The sequence below is a fragment of the Eleutherodactylus coqui genome, chromosome 3 (assembly GCF_035609145.1).
Source record: "Eleutherodactylus coqui strain aEleCoq1 chromosome 3, aEleCoq1.hap1, whole genome shotgun sequence".
Classification (NCBI taxonomy): domain Eukaryota; kingdom Metazoa; phylum Chordata; class Amphibia; order Anura; family Eleutherodactylidae; genus Eleutherodactylus; species Eleutherodactylus coqui.
The window spans coordinates 34574699-34597179 of NC_089839.1; the positions used below are offsets into that span (position 1 = coordinate 34574699).

A 22481-nucleotide genomic window follows, 5' to 3' on the forward strand; every position below is an offset into this window, starting at 1 on the left:
TTCTGATTACATATTCCCTTTAGAAATAGGTATGTTGTAATTGAAAACCTTCAGTATAACTGCGGGAGTCTGAGTGTTACATCCCGAATAAAACAGTTCATAATGGAACTATGTACATTTTCTGTTTGTGGTTGTTTTGCCAAAGACAAAAGGTTCAGACCAGTTTATGGTTCTTGGCGCTATGACTAAAGTTGAAAAACTTGCCTGAAATGTTGAAGCGTTATCTGCCTGCTGTTTTTGGATTTTATGTTTGCAAGACTTAAAGGGGTTGTCCAGGGTTAGAACAACATGGCTGCTTTCTTCCAAACACAGTGCTACCCATGTCTTTTGTCCACTTCTTAAACTTTAAAGAAGTTTGACTAGAATAGTCAATTGGACGGATGATAAAAGTCTGATCAGTGGAGCTTCCACTGCTGAGACCCCCACTAGTGCAGAAAACAGGAGTCCCATGCCTTCCTCTTTTTGTCACTGCAGCTATACGCAACTGCAGTGACATGGGGATTGAATGAAGTGTCAGAAGCACATGTGCGGTACCGCTCCATTCATGTCAAAGCGACTAACGATCATAGCCGAGTACAAGTGCTTAATTATTTCCGCAGTCCCATTGAAGATGAATGGAGTAGCACCGCATATGTGTGACCTACACTCCATTCAATCTCCTCAATGTTATTTTAAAAAAATCATTACTTCCTATTCCTCCCCAGACAATCTACTTACCGCATCTTCACCTCACCGATCTTCTCCTGGCTCCTGCAGTCCTCCTGGGTCACCTCACCTCCAGCTGGCCGATTCTTCATCTTCCGGTGACAAAGCATCCATTAGCTGCAGTCTTCTTCCTGCAGGACAATGTACGTTATGTCACTAGTGACATAGCGTTTACCGCCTAGCAGGAAGCGCTGGATGCTATGCCGGGCTAATACCAAGACTGCGCATGCATGCAGTCGCATCGTGAGAGTTCCTATAATAACAGCGCAAGGCAGCGTGCATGCGCAGTCCTGGCAATATCCCGGCATAGCATCCGGCAATTCCTGCTAGCCAACGTAGGCTATGTCACTAGTGACGTAGCCTACACTGACCTGTAGGAAGAAGAAGATCCAGACGCCTTGCGGTGAGGTAACCCGGGGACTGCAGGAACCAGGAGAAGATCAATGAGTAGAAGATGCGTTAGGTAGACCGCCTGGGGAGGAATAGGTAAGTATAGAATTTTTTTTAATGACAAAAGGGGGGCACAGGATCCATGTTCTTGGGATCAGTGAAGGTGTCGGCGGTGAGACTGCCACCAATCAGACTCTTATCACCAATCCTGGGGATAGGTGAAAAAGTGTATTTTGCTGTAATCCTTTTAAGTGTAAAGTTACGCATTAATTGCATATAACCAACCATACTTAAAGGGGTTTTCCGGGCATATTCTATAGATGAGCTTTCCTCACGTTAGGTCATCAATAGTTTATCTCCGTGGACCTTCCACTTGGCAATTAACTCGTTACATTCCTTTTACTTTTTTTGTGTTTTGGAAACGAAGAAGAAATACCAAACGAATACAATGTAATGTACATATTTCTCTATGGTTAATGATATCTTGTTGTCAATGATATAATATTCAAGTCCTATGTCTAATACTCACACAAATATGTTGCCAATAAACAAATACAGAACATAATACAACACCTGGAGTTTAACCTGAGCGAGATAAGCCTATGGAGATTGTACAAAAATTCCTAAGTTCCCGCAACAGTTTTTGAGTTTACATGAAAGCCTCGGTTACTATGGAAAGACGGAGCAGAATGCATCTGTACTGGCAAATCCTCCTCCTGAAATAATAATCTGCAGAAAATTTTTCAAAGGGTTGCCTTGTGGACTCGGAAAAAGGACACCGAAAAGAATAAAATATAATGCGGCGTGACATGAAAGTGGTCAGATTTACATTTCGCATGGTTTTATCATACTGTTGAAAATCAGGTAGTGTCAATTAAGAGCTCTGCATAATGTACAGTCATATGAAACTCTCCCCTGATCGACTAAGTAATAGTGACAAATGGGGAGAGAATTTCATGGCAGTTAGTTCTTCTAAGAAGACCTGAGTTTAACCTCTCAGGGCATTAACTAGCAGGAAATGAGCAACCTGAAGGTCATTGTCCTATTACTGTAATTTTTTTTTTTTACATTGGGAGTTGTTAATTTTTTTTTGCACTCACTGTACAATTCTGAAATGTCATATTTCATTACCGTTCTTTTATTCAGAGTTTTGCCCGATAAAGACTTTATTCTGGTTTATGGTTGTTGTTAATGAAGCATTTTTTTTCTCGAAAAAAATCATTAAAATAATACAATAAAAATATAATAAAATTGGATGATACATTCCGTTTTAGCAAGAGGTGGCAAAGCAATCAAGTACGGTAACGAGGCGACAGTCACCAGCTTTACCACATTATAGGACTAATATACAACTACCAGATAATAGGAAAAAATACTGTAAGCTTTACGGCTGGAAGAAAAGCTTAGCATGGTCAACGGTAGCTATGTGTGAGCCGTGCCCCTCCCCCTCCTTAAGTCCACCTGGGCAGATGATGTTTTTCCTTCATGCCTTTTTTTGTAGAGTTTTTATGAATCGTCCACCGCCTGGCTCTGTCTCCACCCCTCTGATGTCCCAAGATGCTGCTGGCAGCCCATCAGCATTCCCGCAACACAATTGCTTAGTTTGGCTACTGTATTGATAGTATAAGCTTGGTTCTGGTGCTGTATTTATGTACTGAAGTTGGTTCTTGTGTTATGTTTCTGTTATGAGTTTGGTTCTGGTATTGTACTTATGTACTGAGGCTGGATTGTGCTGGATTGTAAGTTTGGCTTTCATGCTATATTTATGTTATGAGATTAGTTCTGCTGCTGTATTGATGTTATGAACTTGGTTCTGGTACTGTATTTATTTATTGAGTTGTCCTGGTGTGGGTATGCTGTTATCTTGCAGCTTTCTCCACAAGCAGAATATAGGCAGACTGCCTATCAGTGCCATAGATGCCATTTTTGCTCTTATGATGGGTGAAGGGAGCACCAAAAAAATTCTGCACAGGGTGCCTTCTAATCTAAGGCTGGCACTGAATCCTAAGCTTTTTATTATGCATCCTCATCACTCATTTACCATATTCTATTGGCTCTGCTACCAAAATTTCCACCGCCAGACTCTTTAATTTCAAGAGTGTCAGATGATTCTATCTTTTGCCTGAAGGCCCCCATACACATTAGTGGAAAGTTGTCCAAACCCAGCAAATTGAGTGGGACCGTATGGTATGGAGTATGGAGGGCGAAACAAACACCATGGTTGGTAAAGCTTGGTACTATTACAGGTCCTGATTAGAGATGAGTGAGTATACTTGCTAAGGCACATTACTCGAGCGAGTAGTGCCTTAGCCGAGTATCTCCCCGCTCGTCTCTAAAGATTCGGGGGCCGGCGGAGGGTGGGGAGCGGTGGGGGAAAGCGTAGAGGAACGGAGGGGAGATCTCTCTCTCCATCTCTCCCCGCTGCAACTCACCTGTCACCCGCGCCGGCGCCCCGAATCTTTAGAGACGAGCGGAGAGATACTCGGCTAAGGCACTACTCGCTCGGGTAATGTGCCTTAGCAAGTATACTCGCTCATCTCTAGTCCTGATAGAAGTGATGACCCAAACAAAGACTCCTCTGTTTTAGAGTTGTAGAGTTGACAGCAATATGACTTTTGGTGTTGAGGGTCTACAAGTGTCTACTCAAATCTACACAATAGAATGCTTATTCTAACACTCCCCCTCCAATAACAGCTGGTTATGGAGAAATTCAACACAAGGACCCAAATTAGGAGAAGAGCTCGTACACCCTTTAAACTATACTAAAACTGAACATTTTTAAAGTTTGTGTTCCATCATTCCGTAACCTAACTGGAGACATTAGAATAAATAATTCACTGGCTGGATGGGTGAAGGGTATTAAAAACCAGAAAGAGGTTACTAAAGATGGGCTTCATGCCACCTCGCTCTAAAAATAAACACTTGTGTGGTTCACGACTTAAAGCACTAATTGGTTCACGGAGTAGATGAAATCTGCCTGAATCAGCAATACCTGTACATTCAATGAGCCACTGCGAACCAATTCAGACAATGCACGAGGCTTTAGTGGCCTCCAGGGAGAGAACAGGAAAAAATTATTACACATTGTTGATTTCCTTCTCGATGTAGGAAATGAGCGGCATAACTCTCGCTGCGAACTTAAGTAAACAATCGCCGTATGTATTGATACTAATGCAAATAAGTTTAGCGCTTCTATTTTATGTGTTTATTTAAGATTTGTTACATTATCTTTAACGCATTTTGACATAAATCTTTATGTGTTCAACGCTTCAATTACTATAAAAACAGGTCTTGGTTTGCCAATACTAAGCCTCGGAGTATCTCTGCGTGGAGATAACCCAATGAATTTCCTGTATTGGGCTTGGCTTTGCATACGGAGATTTACATTAATTAGGTTACTTACATACAACTGTGATATCAATGTCCTATCAGTTATATCTATATACAGTGTATGGATTATACCAGAGCAGCTGATTATTATAGGGGCACTGAGATTTAAAGACAATGTTACCATTTTATCTAACGTGACATAAGCTTTCAAGGGTACTTAAAGGGGTTTTCCAGTGAAATACTATTAATGACCTATCATTAGTTGATTGTCCAGGGTCCGTCACTCAGGACCCCGACCGATCAGCTGCGTGGGCGTATTTTGTCAGCGCCACAATAACATAGTGAAAGCCTCCGTGTCGACCTCTGTGATTTCAATGAAACCGTGCCTGCAGTTACAAGCGCCGGCCACTACGCTGTTATTACGACGCTGACAACAGGCGCCCACACAGCTGATTGGTTGAGGTCCTGAAAGACCAATAGTATTTAACTAAATAAGTCCTTTAAGGCCTCTACATTAAACTAGGTAGCCTAAAGAGTAGGCCTTAAACAGGTTGTCCAGTTATAAACTATTGATGACCTATCCTTAGGACTGGCTTCTAACAGTAAATCAGTGGGGGTCTGCCATCTTGATCAGCTCCTCTGATCAGCTGTTCACTTGGCTGATGTATTTGTGCACTGAGCTGAATTCTGCAGGTAGAAGACAGCTCCATTCCTTCTGCTATGGCCAAGTTTGGCATTGGAGTTTCCACTTACTTCGATGGGAAAATGGTCAGTAATACCAAGACTAGCCACTGCAGCAGGAACAGAGCTGTCTGCTTCCTGCAGAGTTCAGCTCAGCACACCAGTGCATCAGCCGAGCAAAAAGCGGACTGGCGAGTGTCCTACATGGCAGACTCCCGCTGATGTAAAATTGTGGACAACCCCTTTAAGTAGCCTTGAAGCTTGCATATATTTTGTTTGTTAGCGAATGAAGGTATGACCTCCATAATATGTTTTCCTGTGTTATACAAAAATATTTAGCTTTGCATGGATTTTCTGGCACACAGGGTATCACACTATTTGTGCTTTACAACATGACATAAGCAAAGGGGAGTGGCCAGATCCTCTATGAATGACACTAATTACATTTTTCCTATTCTTAGTTGGTCTATTGAGCTAATTGAAAATTTCTCCCATTCTTATCTATATATCTTAAAGGAACATTTCATGAAAAAATACACATATAGATATAAGTCTTGTACTTCAGGCCGTGAACTAAGACAGTGTTTAAGTATTATCTGGAGTGTTCTTTTAATAGTTGGGTCAGATGAGGTTGGGTCAGAGTAGTGCTGGGATGACTTCACTCTCAGGGAAGGGAACTTATAACCCTAAATACGGGGTAACAGAGTCATGAGCTGGAACAGAGTGGATGTCCATTTATTCCCTTGGACATCCACTCTGCTCCAGCTCATGACTCTGTTAGCCAGTATTTAGGGTTATGAGTTCCCTTCCCTGAGAGTGAAGTCATCCCAGCACCGCTGATGAAGGGGTTTACCTCGAAACGCGCTTATTAGTTGGATTTTAAATTTCAATATTCTGAATAAAACGAGACATTGGATAGTCATCTAATTGTTCTGGTACCCTTATTGGAACCTCTGGAGATTTGCGCCTACACAACTGATTTTTCTCCTCCCACCATCGATGGGTTAATCTGGGTGGCAGCACCTCCTGTTATCTGCCATATCCAATCTAAGCACTTTAAGACCAGGGTATCTTCCCAGGCCTTTAGTCCCAGTCTTCACTGTGGGTTTGCTCCACTTCTCTCTCCACCTATCCTTAGGATAAGGCCATCAATATCTGATTATTGTGAGTCTGTCCACCCACATCGATCAGATGATTAAAGGAGTCACGGAAATTGGGCAAATGCTGTAACCTCTTCATTCTTTGCCAGTCACAGCTCTGTACATTTTGTAGCGACTGTACCTGGTAGTATAACCAATTCAAGTGAATGGCAATAAGCTGCAGTAGCAAGCATAGCCACTACAAAATACATGGAGCTGTGCCTGTTAAACGATGAAAAGGCCTTAGCTCTTTCCTGAATTCCATGACTCCAATCAGCTGATTGGGGGGGGGAGTGCTGGGAGTCAGACCCTCACTGATATAATATTAATGGCCTAAGAAAAGGCCATCAATATTAAACTTCTAGGAACCCCCATTAGGGTCAGTTGTGCTTATGAGATTTCAAAGCAATACTCATGAGCAGTTCTAGTTTATAAACATGCTATATCCTACTAAGTGTTGGCAACCTCTTGATGTATGCAAATATACAGAGACTGCCATCACCCGCTTTATAGACATTGGGAACGACTTCAAGGAGCCAATCTCATCCCCTCCCAAAAGTTCAACACCTAATATTAAAAGAGCACCTTTTGTGAATGCTACAGGAGATCTGTTTACTCCTCTCTGTTTATGTCATGGGTGAATGGTTCATTTTGACTATATACGAGCGTCCACCTAAGGTGTAGAGAACAAAAAAGTGCCAAAACAACCAGAGGGCAAAGCTTGGCAGCAGTAACATTGGCTACACTGCCAAATGTCATATATTCCACTACACGTAATTGTAAATAAACTCGATAAAATTTTAATGAGACTTTTTTTTCTTGGAATTGGTACATGACTGATAGACTTACCGTTAGATGTTGGAAGAGCCATGCCCTCATGATGTTTGTGGCTACTTTAGGGAAAATACCACGCTTTTTATGACGTTTTTTCTCTTTGTCTGGATCGTCGTCGTCCCCTGTACTCGGTGAGGCTACACTGTTGTCCAAACCATCTCCTGTACGAATACAAATTCATTTATATCTTGGTTACTGGGTCATCTATTGAATATCTTCATCTATACACATTACAAGATCGGAAATGTAAAAAAACATTGAAATATTTGCTGCATTTTTATGGAAATTGTACAAAAAGGTCAATAAAAATGAATCTAAGAAGCGTTCCTATTTTATGGTGGAAGTCAATTCAATAAGTTGTAAATAGTGATGAGCAAACTTTTCAAAAGTTTGGTCGGTTCGCTGAATTTGAGCAAAAAGTTTGGTTCAGTCCGAATTACTTCAAACCGAAAAGAAGAAGGAGGAGGAGGAGAAGGAGGAGGAAGGGGAGGGGGATAAGAAGAAGAAGGAGTATTTTTGGTGGGTTTAGCCGAGACGAACCATCTATGATTTGGGTTGGCGTTTAATTGAGCTTTTGCCAAAGTTCGATCAGGGGCGGGGTTGCTCAACATTTATTGAGATCCTTGTACTCTACCATATTATGTATCCAATTTGTATTTGTTCTAGAAGTTGATCTATTATTCCCTGTCATCAGCAACTACATGCTGGAGAGAGGCTGACTATTGTGTTTCTCAATGGAATTACTGCCCAAAAGTCTACAAAAAACTGTCCCCGTGAATACTGCTTTATCTCACATATCTCTGCCTTCAAGGACATTACCCTACATAGATATAAATGATATTAGCAACTCTTTTAGAATGCCAGCATTAGATTGATGATGTTCCTTTAAATCATGTACAAAGTAGAAAGTCCTGAGCTAGCGATGTGCAATATTCCAAGACTGCTGGTATTAGGAAGCTGTAACGTACTCTGATGTTCTATGAAGTATTTAGCTGACAATAGGATAAGCTCCATTAAGTTTAATACCATGATGAAAGAGAAAAAACACCTGAACTGAATGTTCTGTATACACCAAGCTGAGGTCTAAGAATGTGTCCATGAACCTTATCATACTCAAAGACAATGATGTTTCTGTCAAGTTGCCAAAACTTCTATTTAGTTTCTTAAGTTCTTTCTGTTTTGGGAAAGAAGAGGGAAAAGCTAAGAGACAACCAATATGGCTGCCATGATAGTGCCTACAAGGGTTGTTACTTATACAGTATGTCCTTGGGATCTAATAATGTCGTTAAATATTTCTGCTCCGGAATAACAGTGTATCTAAAGGAGGTTTAGAGCATTATACTATTGATGACACATCATCATGATAGTTCATCAATATAAAACCATCAGGAGTCCACCACCCGGGACCTATGTCAATCATCTGATGTCAAGGGGCCGCAGAATATTGGAAGGGGCACCATACAGTGGCCCAGAAAGGTACTATGGCTTTCTCCCATTCACTTCAAGGAGCTGTCATTCTGGGCGTTGGTCGATGGTGAGAAAGTGGGATGTCCTGATTTTACTATTCTTTTCTTGTGAAATTAGGCATTTTCATTATGCATTTCACCCGGTTCGAATACTAGACTTCTTCCATTTTGGATTGACCGTGGTTTCCCACTCGTAGTATGAGATTGTCTAGCCCCATCGGTCCTTCGGAACTGATCAACCATTATGCGGTGGGTGGCACATGGTGAACAGTATCAGCTGTGTCTGAATCATTGATGACACAACCTGAGCTCATCAATACTATAAAGTTGGAAAACCCCTGTGAGAACTCTTTTATGACATACCAATATTTTTTTGGTGTCCCATCATAAACTATAAAGGGGTTATCCCAAATTTGACTTTTATGACCTATTCACAGTATAGGTGATAAAAGTCTGATCAGTGGACATTGGTTTCACGTGAGGTGCCACTCCATTCATTTCAATAGGGCTGATAGAAATAGCCTAGTACAAGTACTTAGCTATCTCCACCAGTCCCATTGAAGATAACTGGAGCGGCACCTCACATGCAGAATGCTGCTCCAATAAGTTTCCTCACTGTGGTGGATGCATGGAGCCCACAGTGAGGAGTAGAGGGGGACACAGGACCCCAATTCTTGAGATTGGTGGGAGTCTCTGCAACATCACCTATAGATAGGTGATAAAAGTTAGTTTTGGTACAACCCCATTGAAGGGGTTATCTAGATCAAAGCATTTTTGGAACAAGTACTCACTGATGTGGAAAAACGTGACAGAGGACACACCTCACCTGATCCCCTACAGCTCCCATTCCAACTATCCCTGGTTCCCTGCTACTCTCCACCCCCTGCTGCAGAACCAATGATGCCCAGACAAAGGAACATATGACCACTGAAGCTAATCACTGGTCAAAATGAACAGCTGATTGCCTGGAGTGGTCACATGTCCCTAATGACAGTGATGTCATCACTGCTGCATTAAGTAGAGAGCAGTGACAAAATGTGCATCAGCAACCTGAGAATGACAGGTGAGCTCAGTATGCCTTCTTTTTATGTTTTTCCACAAAAAAAATTGCCTGATAATCCTTTTAATATGCAGACATTCTCCCTAGACAAACATAATTTTCCTAATATAGTGCTATACAATTGCACGATATAGCCAGCCGTAGCCACTTGCAATGCGTACGGTTGCACAGGGCATTGACCACCAGCCTGTCGGGGGCACTAGGCAGATGTCAGGCTGGGATCGATAAACCTCGTTAGATCCACCTGGCCAGATAACCTTCTTCCTTGGTGTGGCAGCATTTTGTGGAGCTACCTGAATCATCCTCCTCCTGCCTCTATATTCTCCCCTTTGATGTTTGAAGGCACTGGTGTCAGCCCATCAGCATCCACGCAGCACAGTTGCTTAGTTCTGCTTTTGTATTTATGCTTGGTTCTGGTATTGTATCTATGGACTGAGGTTGCTTTGTGCTGTATTCATGTACTGAGATTGATTCTGCAGCTGTATTTATATTATAATCTTGGTTCTGGGGCTGTATTTAGGTTCTGAGCTTGGTTCTGGTGCTGTATTTATGTACTGATCTTGGTTCTGGTGCTGTATTTATGTACTGGTCTTGGTTCTGGTGCTGTATTTATGTATTGATCTTGGTTCTGGTGCTGTATTTATGTATTGATCTTGGTTCTGGTGCTGTATTTATGTTCTAAGCTTTGTTCTGGTGCTGCATTTACATATTGATCTTGGTTCTAGTGCTGTATTTATGCTCTAAGCATGATTCTGGTGCTACATTTATATATTGATCTTGATTCTGGTGCTGTAATTATTTTCTAAACTTGGTTCTAATGCTGTATTTATATTCTAAGCTTGGTTCTGGTACTGTATTTATTTACCAAGCTGTTCTAGTGTGGGTACACTGCTATTTTGCTGCTTTCTGAACAAGCAGAATACAGTCAGGCAGCTTATCAGTGCAATACAGTATATATAGATTTTTTTCTTATGACGGGAGGATGCCAAAAAAATTTCCGCACAAGGTGCCAACTACTCTAAAACTGGCATTTTAACACAGTAGGAAGTAGAGTGCTGTTATCCAAGCTTCATGAACTGGAGACTTATATTTACTAGTAATTTGCCATTTTCTTTATCTAGTGGTAAACGCTCTTAAAGGTCTTCCTATAAGATCAGTATCCCGTGAGGTCTACCGTATTCTATGCATGTGCACATTAATTACATCTCCATTAATTATACATGACTGTAAACAGAGGTGTGTTTAGTGCCTGAACATCTCAAGTGAGTAAAAAAAGAGAAACCTGTAAATGATATGTAAATGAACCCCAGGCTAGTGGGCACATGTCTCCACCAACTGGAACTCCAGAAATACATGTGAGGAAAACCCAAATCTACAGCCAATTTGTAACGTGTCGGCGGTAACCCTAGTGAAACCATAAACAATGACTTTCACGAGGCGACTCGACTCGGGTCTGTTTGTGCTGGGATTTTCCTATTCCTCCTTTGTTAAAAAAAAGCATGAAAATCTAAAACAGCATCAAAGAGGCAAAGATCCGTCGAAGCAAATCATCTGCATTTAACATTTCAATGAGCCAATCTACTTTATATGCTAAAGAGGCGCCATTTGAAAAGAAATATATATTTGTTGATTAAACAGCACAACATTTTTGTATATTTTAGCCGGCTTACCCCCCCCACCCCCCACGGTAGCCCGCCACCATGTTTAATTTTACAATCTGCAACAATATTAGAATAGGAATGCATAATGCTCCTCGTTTAAACGTAGCAATGGTATAAGAAATAGGCAATTGATTATTTATGGAAATATCCAGTACGCCGAGACTTTTTATTAAGCTTTGTGCATCAATAGATAATCAAGGCCTTAAAACAGCCTTAGCTTCCCATTACCTCAGGCAAAAGAATTCCTGAAAGCATGCCTTAAGGGCACCTGAATTATATACTCCATTAGGGGAGGAAAAAACCTTTCTGCATTCCGTGTATAACACTCACCAGAAGCTTTCCTGTTTATTTCTGCTTTATGAAAGCAGAAGCATTAAGCGCAGAATTTTTGTAAGTGAAGACTTATGTAAATACAATGAAGAAAACCTTTCAAGCCACGGCCAGATCCCCTCCTTCCATCTCTGGCAATGACCTATCCCAAATAAAAGGTTTCTGTTACATCATTAGGTCAAGCCAAAAACAGCCCGGGCTTAATGCATAGTTTGTTCTTCCTACTGTTTTTAGGCAAATACAGCTACTTCGCTCCCATCTGGGAGGAAAATTACACTGCTGAGCTGTAATCTAAGACAAGATTTTCATTGGAAGCAAATGCCTTGAATCCAGTGTAAATACTGATGCGTGTTCAGAAAAGCCTAAAACAATAAACCTTGCTCTTGTCCGACGCGACTTAGAGAAACAGAGAAAAGAAAAAGCAAACAGCGAAGAGGAATATTTGGGCAGGAAATGTTTTGATAATTGGAGATTCGGAGATTGTAGATGATTCAAGAACTCCGTCTTACCACCCCCCCAACCCCAACCCCTTCCCTGTAACGCTAGACGCTCATGCTATGGCGTAATGTAAGGTTGTAAGCTGTTATCCATAATATAACCCGGAGGTGAAGTGATATAACAACCACATGGTTGCAGCTACCAAGGCGAGACGAAGCAAAATTGTCAGAGTCTTCCTTCTCCGAGTTTGACTTCCCCTGCTGCCAAATGAAGGCAAATTATGAAGGCAAGCTGAAAAGGTGGAAATAATCACAAAAATGATGCTAGTCCATAAACAGGCGTAGAGCCTCATTAGTATAACAGTAGGCTCCACTGGGGGATTTCTACTCGATTTGCTGATGCCATGAGGAAGTGCCACAGGGCAACTTTGGCCAGCTGCTAATGGCTTTTGACAGCTTCTTAGCAACTAGTGCTAGCCACGTTGTGGCGTTTGCTAGTGACAGAAACTGAAAATGTCATATTATCTGCCCATGTGTCATGAAGTCCGTGTGGCAATTAACTAGCAGGCCAGTGACTGAGAGGCCAGAGGCTCTTAAAAATGGCCTGTGGCAATTCTGGACTAGACTAGGCTCATCTTTTTGCATTTGTGCTGCCCATATGCAACATTACAATGCACAGATCTGGCTGGCATTACCTTTGTCTGAATCCCTGATGAGCTGGGGGTACTCCGATCTGCAGAGAGAGTCTCAGTAGCAGTCACTTTGGCATGATCAGCGAAGTTAAAAGTAATTTGTCTTGATATGATTGTTTGAAATAGCACTTTAATTGGCAATACCTGATTTTCGGTTTTGGAACGCGACCTCCAAAAAGGTGCTAGCTGTTTTTCTGCTCTCGCAAATTAGTCTAAAAGGATTTAGGATCACTGAAGCAGACTCATTGCCTGTCAAATTGCTCGGAGCACAAGAACTCTGCACAGCAACTAGACACTATTTAAAAAACACCGAGGCCCTAACAAGCAGGAGAAGGGCCGGGGTTCCTCATTTCGGCTCCCAAGCTATCACAGCAATCCTCAGTGTGTCAAGCTGTCAAACCTTTCAGCAGCGCCATTTGCTCTTTCAAATAATGTTTAAGAATTGTTAAGGAGGGGGGAAAAAAATTATAGGCTGTGATATAGAGCAAGGGGCCAGTCGGCAAACAAAGGAATCCCTACTGCAAGTTCTTTATGGGCAATTTCTGAGGGGACCCCAGCCTATCCCCATGGAGTAATGCAGGTGACCTATAGCTGCTCAGGGAGCTCAGATTTCAAACAGCCTCAAATCAAACGTCCCATAGTTGCCTATTTAAGCACACCCAGGCATTTAGGCCATGCTATCTTGTTCCTTTCAAGAAAGGATAAAGCAGCATTTATAGAATTCAGGCCATTCAATGGGTCAAACTGGCCATGTCAGCGGGGGTCCTTCTCATGCAGGTCAAGACTCCCCTCCCCTCCTCCTGAAACCTTCCTTCCCACAGTCCATCGGTATTTAGAGAAGGGAGGCACAAAGTTCTCACTAAAATTTCCAGGTCATGACAATGTTCTCAGACTTTTTTATTCTTATCAGATCTAGGAATTATGCATCCTAATAAGATTATTCGAGCCACAGTACAGGAATGTAGAATCATAGAGAGCATAGCAAGATAGATGGATAGATAGATAGATAGATAGATAGATAGATAGATAGATAGATAGATAGATAGATAGATAGATATGGGATAGATAGATAGATAGATAGATAGATAGATAGATAGATATGGGATAGATAGATAGATGGATAGATGGATAGATAGATAGATAGATAGATAGATAGATAGATAGATAATGATATGGCTAGATAGAAAGATAGACAGATATGAGATAGATAGATATATATTAGACAGATAGATAGATATGAGATAGATAGATATATATTAGACAGATAGATAGATATGAGATAGATAGATATGAGATAGATAGATAGATAGATAGATATGAGATAGATAGATATGAGATAGATAGATAGATAGATAGATAGATAGATAGATAGATAGATAGATAGATAGATAGATATGAGATAGAGAGATGAGAGATAGATAGATAGATAGATAGATAGATAGATAGATAGATAGATATGAGGTAGATATAAATACATATTAGATAGATATATATATGATAAACAGATAAATAGATATGAGAGAGATACATACATAGACATGAAATAGATAGATAGATTGATAGATATTAAATAGATATGAGATCGATAGATAGAGATAGATAGATAAATAGATAGATATTAGATAGATAGAAAGATATGAGATAGATAGATGAATAGATGGATGGATAGATAGATATGAGAGATAGATAGATAGATAGATAGATAGATAGATAGATAGATATGAGGTAGATATACATACATATTAGATATGAGAGAGATACATACATAGGCATGAGATAGATAGATAGATATTAAATAGATATGAGATCGATAGCTAGAGATAGATAGATAAATAGATGGATATGAGATAGATGCATAGATAGATAGATAGATAGATGTGAGATAAATAGATAGATAGATAGATATGAGATAAATAGATAGATAGATATGAGATAGATAGATAGATAGATAGATATGTGATAGGTGGATAGATAGATAGATAGATGCATAGATATATTTGAGATAGATAGATAGATAGATAGATATGTGATAGGTAGATAGATATGAGATAGATAGATAGATAGGAGATAGATAGATAGATAGATAGATAGATAGGAGATAGAGAGATAGATAGATAGATAGATAGATAGATAGATAGATAGATAGATAGATAGATATGAGATAGATAGATAGATAGATAGATAGATAGATAGATATGTGATAGGTGGATAGATAGATAGATAGATAGATGCATAGATATATTTGAGATAGATAGATAGATAGATAGATAGATAGATAGATAGATAGATATGTGATAGGTAAATAGATAGATAGATAGATGCATAGATATATTTGAGATAGATAGATAGATAGATATGTGATAGGTAGATAGATGGATAGATAGATAGATGCATAGATATATTTGAGATAGATAAATAGATAGATAAAGATATATAATTTGATGTAAGACTTTGCATTCAGATTCCACAATAAGAGACTAAATTTCCCAAATTCTGTACATTTAACCTTTTAATGAACAGATAGCCCTTATTACATAATAGAACTCGGTTTTCCCTCGCGACATTATATAAATAATAAGATCTGAAACAATATGAAAGAGCTGAAGCACAGAAGAGACACTATTAAACTGTGAATTTAAGAAGAGAGAGTAAGTAGGACGTTTTAAGACTTTTAAGCCAAGTCCCAGGCAGCAGCAATCCCTCAGAGGACCATTAACATACTGAGGGCATTTTTATAAGGCATTGTAAAAAGAGCTTAAAACTTGTAAAGAGTAATGTGTTAAAGAGTTAAGTGGTGCACAGTCATTTTCACCATGAAAAACAGAAAAAAAGCGGCCCACTTTGTTGGGGGGCCCTGTTGCTTTGGGACGTGCACAGCTGCAGAGGCACAATAAAGCACATATGACTACATAAACCAAGGCTTAATTGTCACAGCCGAGCATAATGGACTGAAGGAACGGCACATTATTTTATTTCACCCGGAGTGTAGGGAACAAACATTAAACAATGCATATGTGATTATTTATTTGCCTTGTAATGCTGCCTACTTCGTTCTCACACATTGTTTTCTTGGCGGAGGTGTGATCAAAAGTTACCAAGCCATTGGAAACTGAAGCAATGCAGACGTAGAATAGGAAATGTGTTGATACATTTTGATACTTTTGGTGAACCTACCCAATAATGTATATTGGAAACTGTCTAAATTGTAAATCCCATATAATCTCCAAGGTCGCCCACACACGACCGGGTCGGATTCTGCATGCGGGACCTGCAGCGGAATCCAACCCTATGCCGGGCCGTTGACCCCCACGTACCTGTCTGGAATCTTCTTATTGTGTACTGCGGATGTGCCGGCCGTCACGCTGGCACGCATGCGCAGTACCGTTACAAGGCAATGATGCGGATACCGTAACCTTTCCCCAATAATGATTGCAGACGGGACGCAGGTGCCCACCCACTTTGGATTCCGCAATGCAAATCCGGCCGTGTGCAGGCGGCCTAACAATAGTGTTATTTGATAAGAACTGCACTTAAAGGGGTGGTTATCACCCTATGGAAACAGCGAATTGGGGCAATAGTGGTCCGGTGTACAAGTTACCACCAGCAGGGCACTGAGCAAGAAATAGATTACTTGTTGGAGTTGCCTGCTACGATTGTCTGCCTGTTTGCAGTGAATGGAGTTGGGCGGCCAGAAGTGATCTCCGGCCTGCTCCGCCTCCATTCTCTGAACAACTATTGGCCTATATATAGTCTGTGGACAGCCGTCGGGCGTTTAGGCACCAGACAGCTATCTCATATAAAAGGTAACTTAAGGCCTCCGCCACATCACCATATTTGGGTCCATGTTAATTTAAGGGCAGCACACACACCCATTATAGCCTATGGCGCTATGCGCACTGACAGATGAGAATTAGGACATGTCCATGTGCAAGCAGTCCATTTATTGGACAGCGCACGGACAGGTGGTGTCCAAAGAGAGTTGCGCCCAAGCCTCCCAGACACAACTCGTATTATCCTGGCTAGTGTGATATCGGTCCCAGAAAGTCAGACTGATATTGGGCTTGAAAACTTGAGATTTTGCCTGCACATGCGATTTTCACGTATGTTTTCCAATGTATGAAACGCTTATAATGAAGGTTACAGTAAATAGCAGCCTGTATTCTGTTGACAGATAGGGCAATGGCAAGGGATCTGAGTTCCCCTGTAACATTGGATACCTATTTTTGAAACATTCCTAGGGCAGGGACAGCATCAATAACACTATTTTAAGGAATTGTTGAATTAGCAATTCTCTTGAAACTCTGGAATGGGCATTCAAGTTGCCTGTATGCTGATGATTGATTTGTAAGTCAATGGCAAGGCATTAGTAGAGCAATGATAGGGAATCTGAAGAACAAGCAGTGCCGGCGTACAACACAATCCAACCGTAGTGCATAGATGCAATATCATAATCAAGCTCATTACAAAAAAACACCCATAAAACTAAGCTCATAACATAAATACAGCACCACAACCAAGCTCATAAACTAGTTACACAAACCAACCTCAGTACATAGATACAATACCAAAACCAAGCTCATAACATAAATACAGCACCAGGGCAAAGCTCATAACATAAATATAGTAGCAGAACTGAGTGCATTGCAGGGGGCAAGATGGCCTGACAGCAGCATATCAGAACATCAAAGGGGGAAGAGATGGAGCAAGGAGGATGAGGATTTATGTAGCTCTACAAGACACTGCCACATGGTGGAAGAAGATCAAGGGCTTGGCAGACCTAAGTGGTTAATCATCCCCACCTATATCTGCCTAGTGCCCCCTACAATCAGCTGGCTGGCTCCAAGTGCAATTGCACAGGTTGCACATAGCCAGGGGCATAACTAAAGGCTCAGAGGCCCTGATGCATAAGGTGCGCTGGGCCCCCCCTCTATCTGTATCTGTACCCGTACCCATACCTAAACAAGGCTGCACAGAGGCTCAACTTGAAGCTTCTGGGCCCCAATGCAAAACCTGTAACAGGACCCCCAACTATAATGCTTTATTCATAGTACTGGGCTCCCTATATGGAGAAGAGAGGCCTTATGGGCCCCCTAAGGCTCCTGGGCCCGGGTGCAACCGCATCCCCTGCACCCTCTATAGTTACGCCCCTGCACATAGCTATTGGAACACCAACCACTATATTATGGAATTGTAAGTTAAGCGATTCTCTTCAAATATTCTGGATCATCATGATAGGTTCATCGAGGAAACTCGCGGTGGACAGGCGGCCTTAGGCAGGCAGTAGACAAGACTTGCCACAAGGCCAGGGTTACGTTTGAGTTTGGCAGGGACTCGGCTGCACTGTACATAGAAGGTTATGAACTTATTTTATGTTTAGTGTGACTGGTATTTAACATAAACAATGAACCTGGGCTTGAAACCCATCGCAACGTATTGTTTGTTTATCCCGAGCTGGACGGGGTCCCGGGCTCCCTCACTGTTTGTATAGTTTACTAACTGCTTCTAATTTTCTTTAACAATTACAAAAATGAGCATTTTGATTTGTAAAAGCTACAACTTCAATCAACGGGGAGAGAAATGTAAATATTTTTAATTTCCACTCATTAGAAAATGTCACGGAAAAACATTGTATCCTTTACATTTTGTGTACTTTGCCTTCAAATGGGGGTTTGAGCTAAAGTTTGGAGAACAGATTGTTCCTTTTGTCACATACATGCCAATAACAAGCAGTCACCCCGTTGTGGATTGATGTAGATTATACGTTTATCAATATGCAAATTAGCTGAAGCAAGAAAACTGTGCTTCTATTGCCACCTGTAGCTACTTTTACAGGGAGCCTCACTCTTAACCCTTTCCAATCCAATTTGTATCCCGGTTTTCATACGGGGCTTACTCTTTTTTTGCCGTTATACAAGGACGCTATATGCTGGCTAAAGCCAGTACTGCATGAGGTGACACGTTGGATCGGCTCCGACAGCAGAGAGGCTGGCCATATACAGTAAGAGAACCCCCACGGACATCTTCCAACATTGGAGCTGTACAGCCTTAAATCATAATGTCTTTAGACGTCAGACAGTGGATTGGAAAGGGTTAAGGGGGTGTTCCTAGTAAACAAATGTATCCCCTAACCACAGGATAAGGCTACATTCACACAGGCGTGAATCTTGTGTAAGTTTCGTGCATTGTGAGACGCACAAAACTCGCGCGAATATGAGCTCCATTCTTTTGAATGCGGCAAGGTAAAAAAAAAAACGCCGAATATCCTATTTCGTGTCCCTTAGAACTAGAGATGAGCGAGCACGCTCGGTTAAGGAAATTACTCGAGCAAGCATCGGTCTCTTCGAGTAACTGCCTACTCGTCCGAAAAGATTCGGTGGGTTGCGGGGGTGAGCGGGGGATAGAGAGAGAAAGACAGATCTCCCCATCCCCCCCGCCGCCCCCTCGAATCTTTTCGGACGAGTAGGCAGTTACTCGAAAAGACCGATGCTTGCTCGAGTAATTTCCTTAACCGAGCGTGCTCGCTCATCTCTACTCGGAACCCATCGCTCTTTGCTTTCAATGGGACAGTCAAACACATTGCATGCCGTGTGATGTGACCGCAAGTGCGGTGTGATGTTTCCAATTGAAATCATTGGGAAGCACTTGCCGATCCTCCGACGCACATGAAACAGGCGCCAGAGGTTCAGAATTTCGGAGAAGTGATGTGAAGCGCTTGTGCATGAAAAATGCCTCACATCCGCAGGTAAAATGCATGCTGACAAGCAGAAGTGTAACTTGAAGCTCCTGGGCCCCAATGCAAAGCCTGTAACGGGGCCCCCAACTATAATGCTTTATTCATAGTACTGGGTTCCCTATATGGAGAAGAGAGGCCTTATGGGCCCCCTAAGGATACTGGGTCCGGGTCCAACTGCATCCCCTATAGTTACCAATATCGCACTTGCCTGTGTGAAGATAGCCTTAGTGATCAATGTATGATTACTGGGGGTCTGACTGCACTAAATGTAGAGGTGGTGCACATGCATGACCTCCATTCTATTCCCTTCTATAGGACTGACAGAGATAACTAAGGGCAGCACTTGGTTATCTCCATAGACATTGAATGCAGCAGTGGTCATGTATCTGTTCACTAGGGAGATACTATTCTCATGATCCCTGGGTGTACCAGCTATAGGATCCCAAGTGATCAAAGATTTATCATCTATCCTGTGGGTAGTTGATCATTGTATTTAATGGGAAAACCTTTCTAAGTGCAGGTGCCCTTTAAGCAGCAATCAAGTGCACAATACAACAACAGGCATTCTTATTATGCTACCTCTAAAATATATAAGACATTTAATCTTTCAACTCTTGGGTCAAGTAGCAACACCAAACAACCAGGGATCAAGCTGGACAATAAGATTCGGAAACCAAGTGAATGTGAAACGTAAGGGGATCTCAGCAAACTTGTCAGGACAAAGGCGTGAAGACTACCTTACTACCCCTTGGAAATACCATGAGACTTCTTTGTGCAACTTGCTTGTTTTCGATCAATAGAGTCATTCTCAACAAACAAAAGCCACCACAGCATTGCTAGGTAACATCAAAAAGGCATTCTTCCATACTAGAGATTACGTGGCCATAGATGAGCTCCCTGCACTGGCTGACACAGATGTGTTTGGCTGGGTATAGCCTTCTGAGACGTGTCAGAAGAATCCTTCGAACCTATGCAAAATTTTACCAAAACTTTTGCCCAAAATTCACCAAACTGCTTTATAGTTCAAAAACGTTATGGTCGTTCATAAATGTTTACTACTCTTGGACGGCCCTTATGATGACATTTGTCACTGGAAGATGATGGCAGTGTGGATTATGCAATGCCTAAGTATTCCTATCTTAGGTAGGGGTTTTGTATGCCTCGAAAAGTGGTGTTTTTGCTGGTTTTAAGAAAGGAGAAGTCAAGTTTTCATTCCTTGACTCCATAACTTTTTTTCACACGGAAAGCTTACACCATTGTCCAGTATTATTGCATACAGTTTTCATACCCGGGCTTCATGCCCACCATTGTTGCCCTTGTGAGGCGGTCCCTCTGGGCAGGCAGCACCTTGACCATCTCGATCTGCTCACACCATTTTTTCATGGTTCAAAGAGCTCATCCCAGAAAGCTTTTAGGGGCATTCCACCATCTTTCTATTCGGCTTTCGATAAATGATTACACAGCAGTTTTGGGGGCATAAAAGAGCCCCATGTGGCTCAGAGTGTTAAGGCAGCAGAAATGCAGTCTTAGGCCTCCTTCCCACGAGCGTGACGGGCTCCGCCGCGTAATATTACGCAGTGAAGCCCGTCACGGCGCCCGCCAGAGACCCCATACTTACCAGCGGAAGATAGCGTGAAGACGCTTCCCCGCCCACCGCCGTCGCGTCATGTGACACGCCCACCGCGTCACATGACGCGGCCGGCCGTGTCACGTGACGCGCCGGCCGCGTCATATGACGCGCGGCGGTAGGCGGGGAAGCGGTTTTTTTTCACGCTATCTTCCGCTGGTTGCAGCGGGAGATAGCGTGAACGGACGGCTTCCATTGACTGCAATGGAAGCCGTCAGCGCGTACACCCGCAGCAAATAGAACATGCTGCGGGTGAGAACGGGAGATTTCACGGTGCGTAATTCCGCGGTGGAATTACGCATCGTGTGCACTGTGCTATTAGGTTCAATAGAACCTAATAGCATGGGGCAACGCAGCGGATTTTTGCCGCGGATTTACGCGGCGTAAATCCGTTCGTGGGAAGGAGGCCTAAAGCTCTTGCTCATGACCTGAAGGTTGTGAGTTCAATCCCTGCTAGGGTCAGGTAGGTGGCTCAAGGTTGACTCAGCCTTCCATCCTTCCGAGGTAAAATGAGTACCCAGCTTGTTGGGGGGGTAAAGATGGCAAACCACCTCGCCAAAACAGTCTGCCAAGAAAGCGTCACAATGTGCTTACCTTACCCACCTTTGGGGACATGAAAACTTAGATTGCTGTAGAATTCATTAATTCTGTCCGGTGAAATGAATTTGAATGATCTTTCGACTCTAATGGGCAAAAGGCACATGCAACCTACTTGAAAATGCAAACACTGCAGAGGAAACACATCACAAAGTGTGTTTTCTGTGTCTTTTCCACATATTACATTTAATCACTGACTGATAAGGAACAATGGCTAAGAAAACAGACGGCATATTTGTGGTGATTGGGTTCATTCTAACAGTATCTTCTAGTAAATTCCCTTCCTCTCAGATGTTGACTCTAGATCGAGTAAACTTAACACAATAGGTCACATAGGTCTCTACCTGTTTACAAAAATGTTTTCCTTATGAAGAGAGCTTTTAACATGACAGGGGCCAAGTTATTTTAATTAAAGGAAACAGACACACAGACTGCCTGAAACAAGAAATTGATACATGTCTGAAACATATCTTTAAGGTCGGGTCTACACCTCCACAGTAGACTTGCAGTCATTTAGACAATGCATTGCAACATCACTTTAAGCTATTTCATTTAGTCTATGGAGCCTCATGTAATTGCTTCAGGAGTGAACTCCACAACCCAACTGGTGCTATTATTGCTGGGAACTGCAAGCCTTTACTGGTTCAATGGCAGGCAAATTTGGGTTTATTTAGTTTAGAAAAAAGATGGTTGAGGGGCGACCTAATACCGTGTTTCCCCGAAAATAAGACAGTGTCTTATATTAATTTTTGTTCAAAAAGGTTTAACTTTTTTATATCTATAGCTGTCTGGACACTAT

General features: G+C 41.9%; 1 protein-coding gene across 5 annotated transcripts in view; it reads right to left on the reverse strand.

Annotated features, from left to right (window-relative positions):
* MEIS1 (Meis homeobox 1) overlaps positions 1 to 22481 on the reverse strand; it is a 167715-nt gene that overhangs the window by 74522 nt on the left and 70712 nt on the right. For all 5 annotated transcript variants that reach the window (XM_066595474.1, XM_066595473.1, XM_066595478.1 and 2 more), the window contains exon 8: positions 7095 to 7240. In XM_066595474.1, the coding sequence (XP_066451571.1) occupies positions 7095 to 7240 (146 nt within the window). The remainder of the gene's footprint in view (positions 1 to 7094; positions 7241 to 22481) is intronic.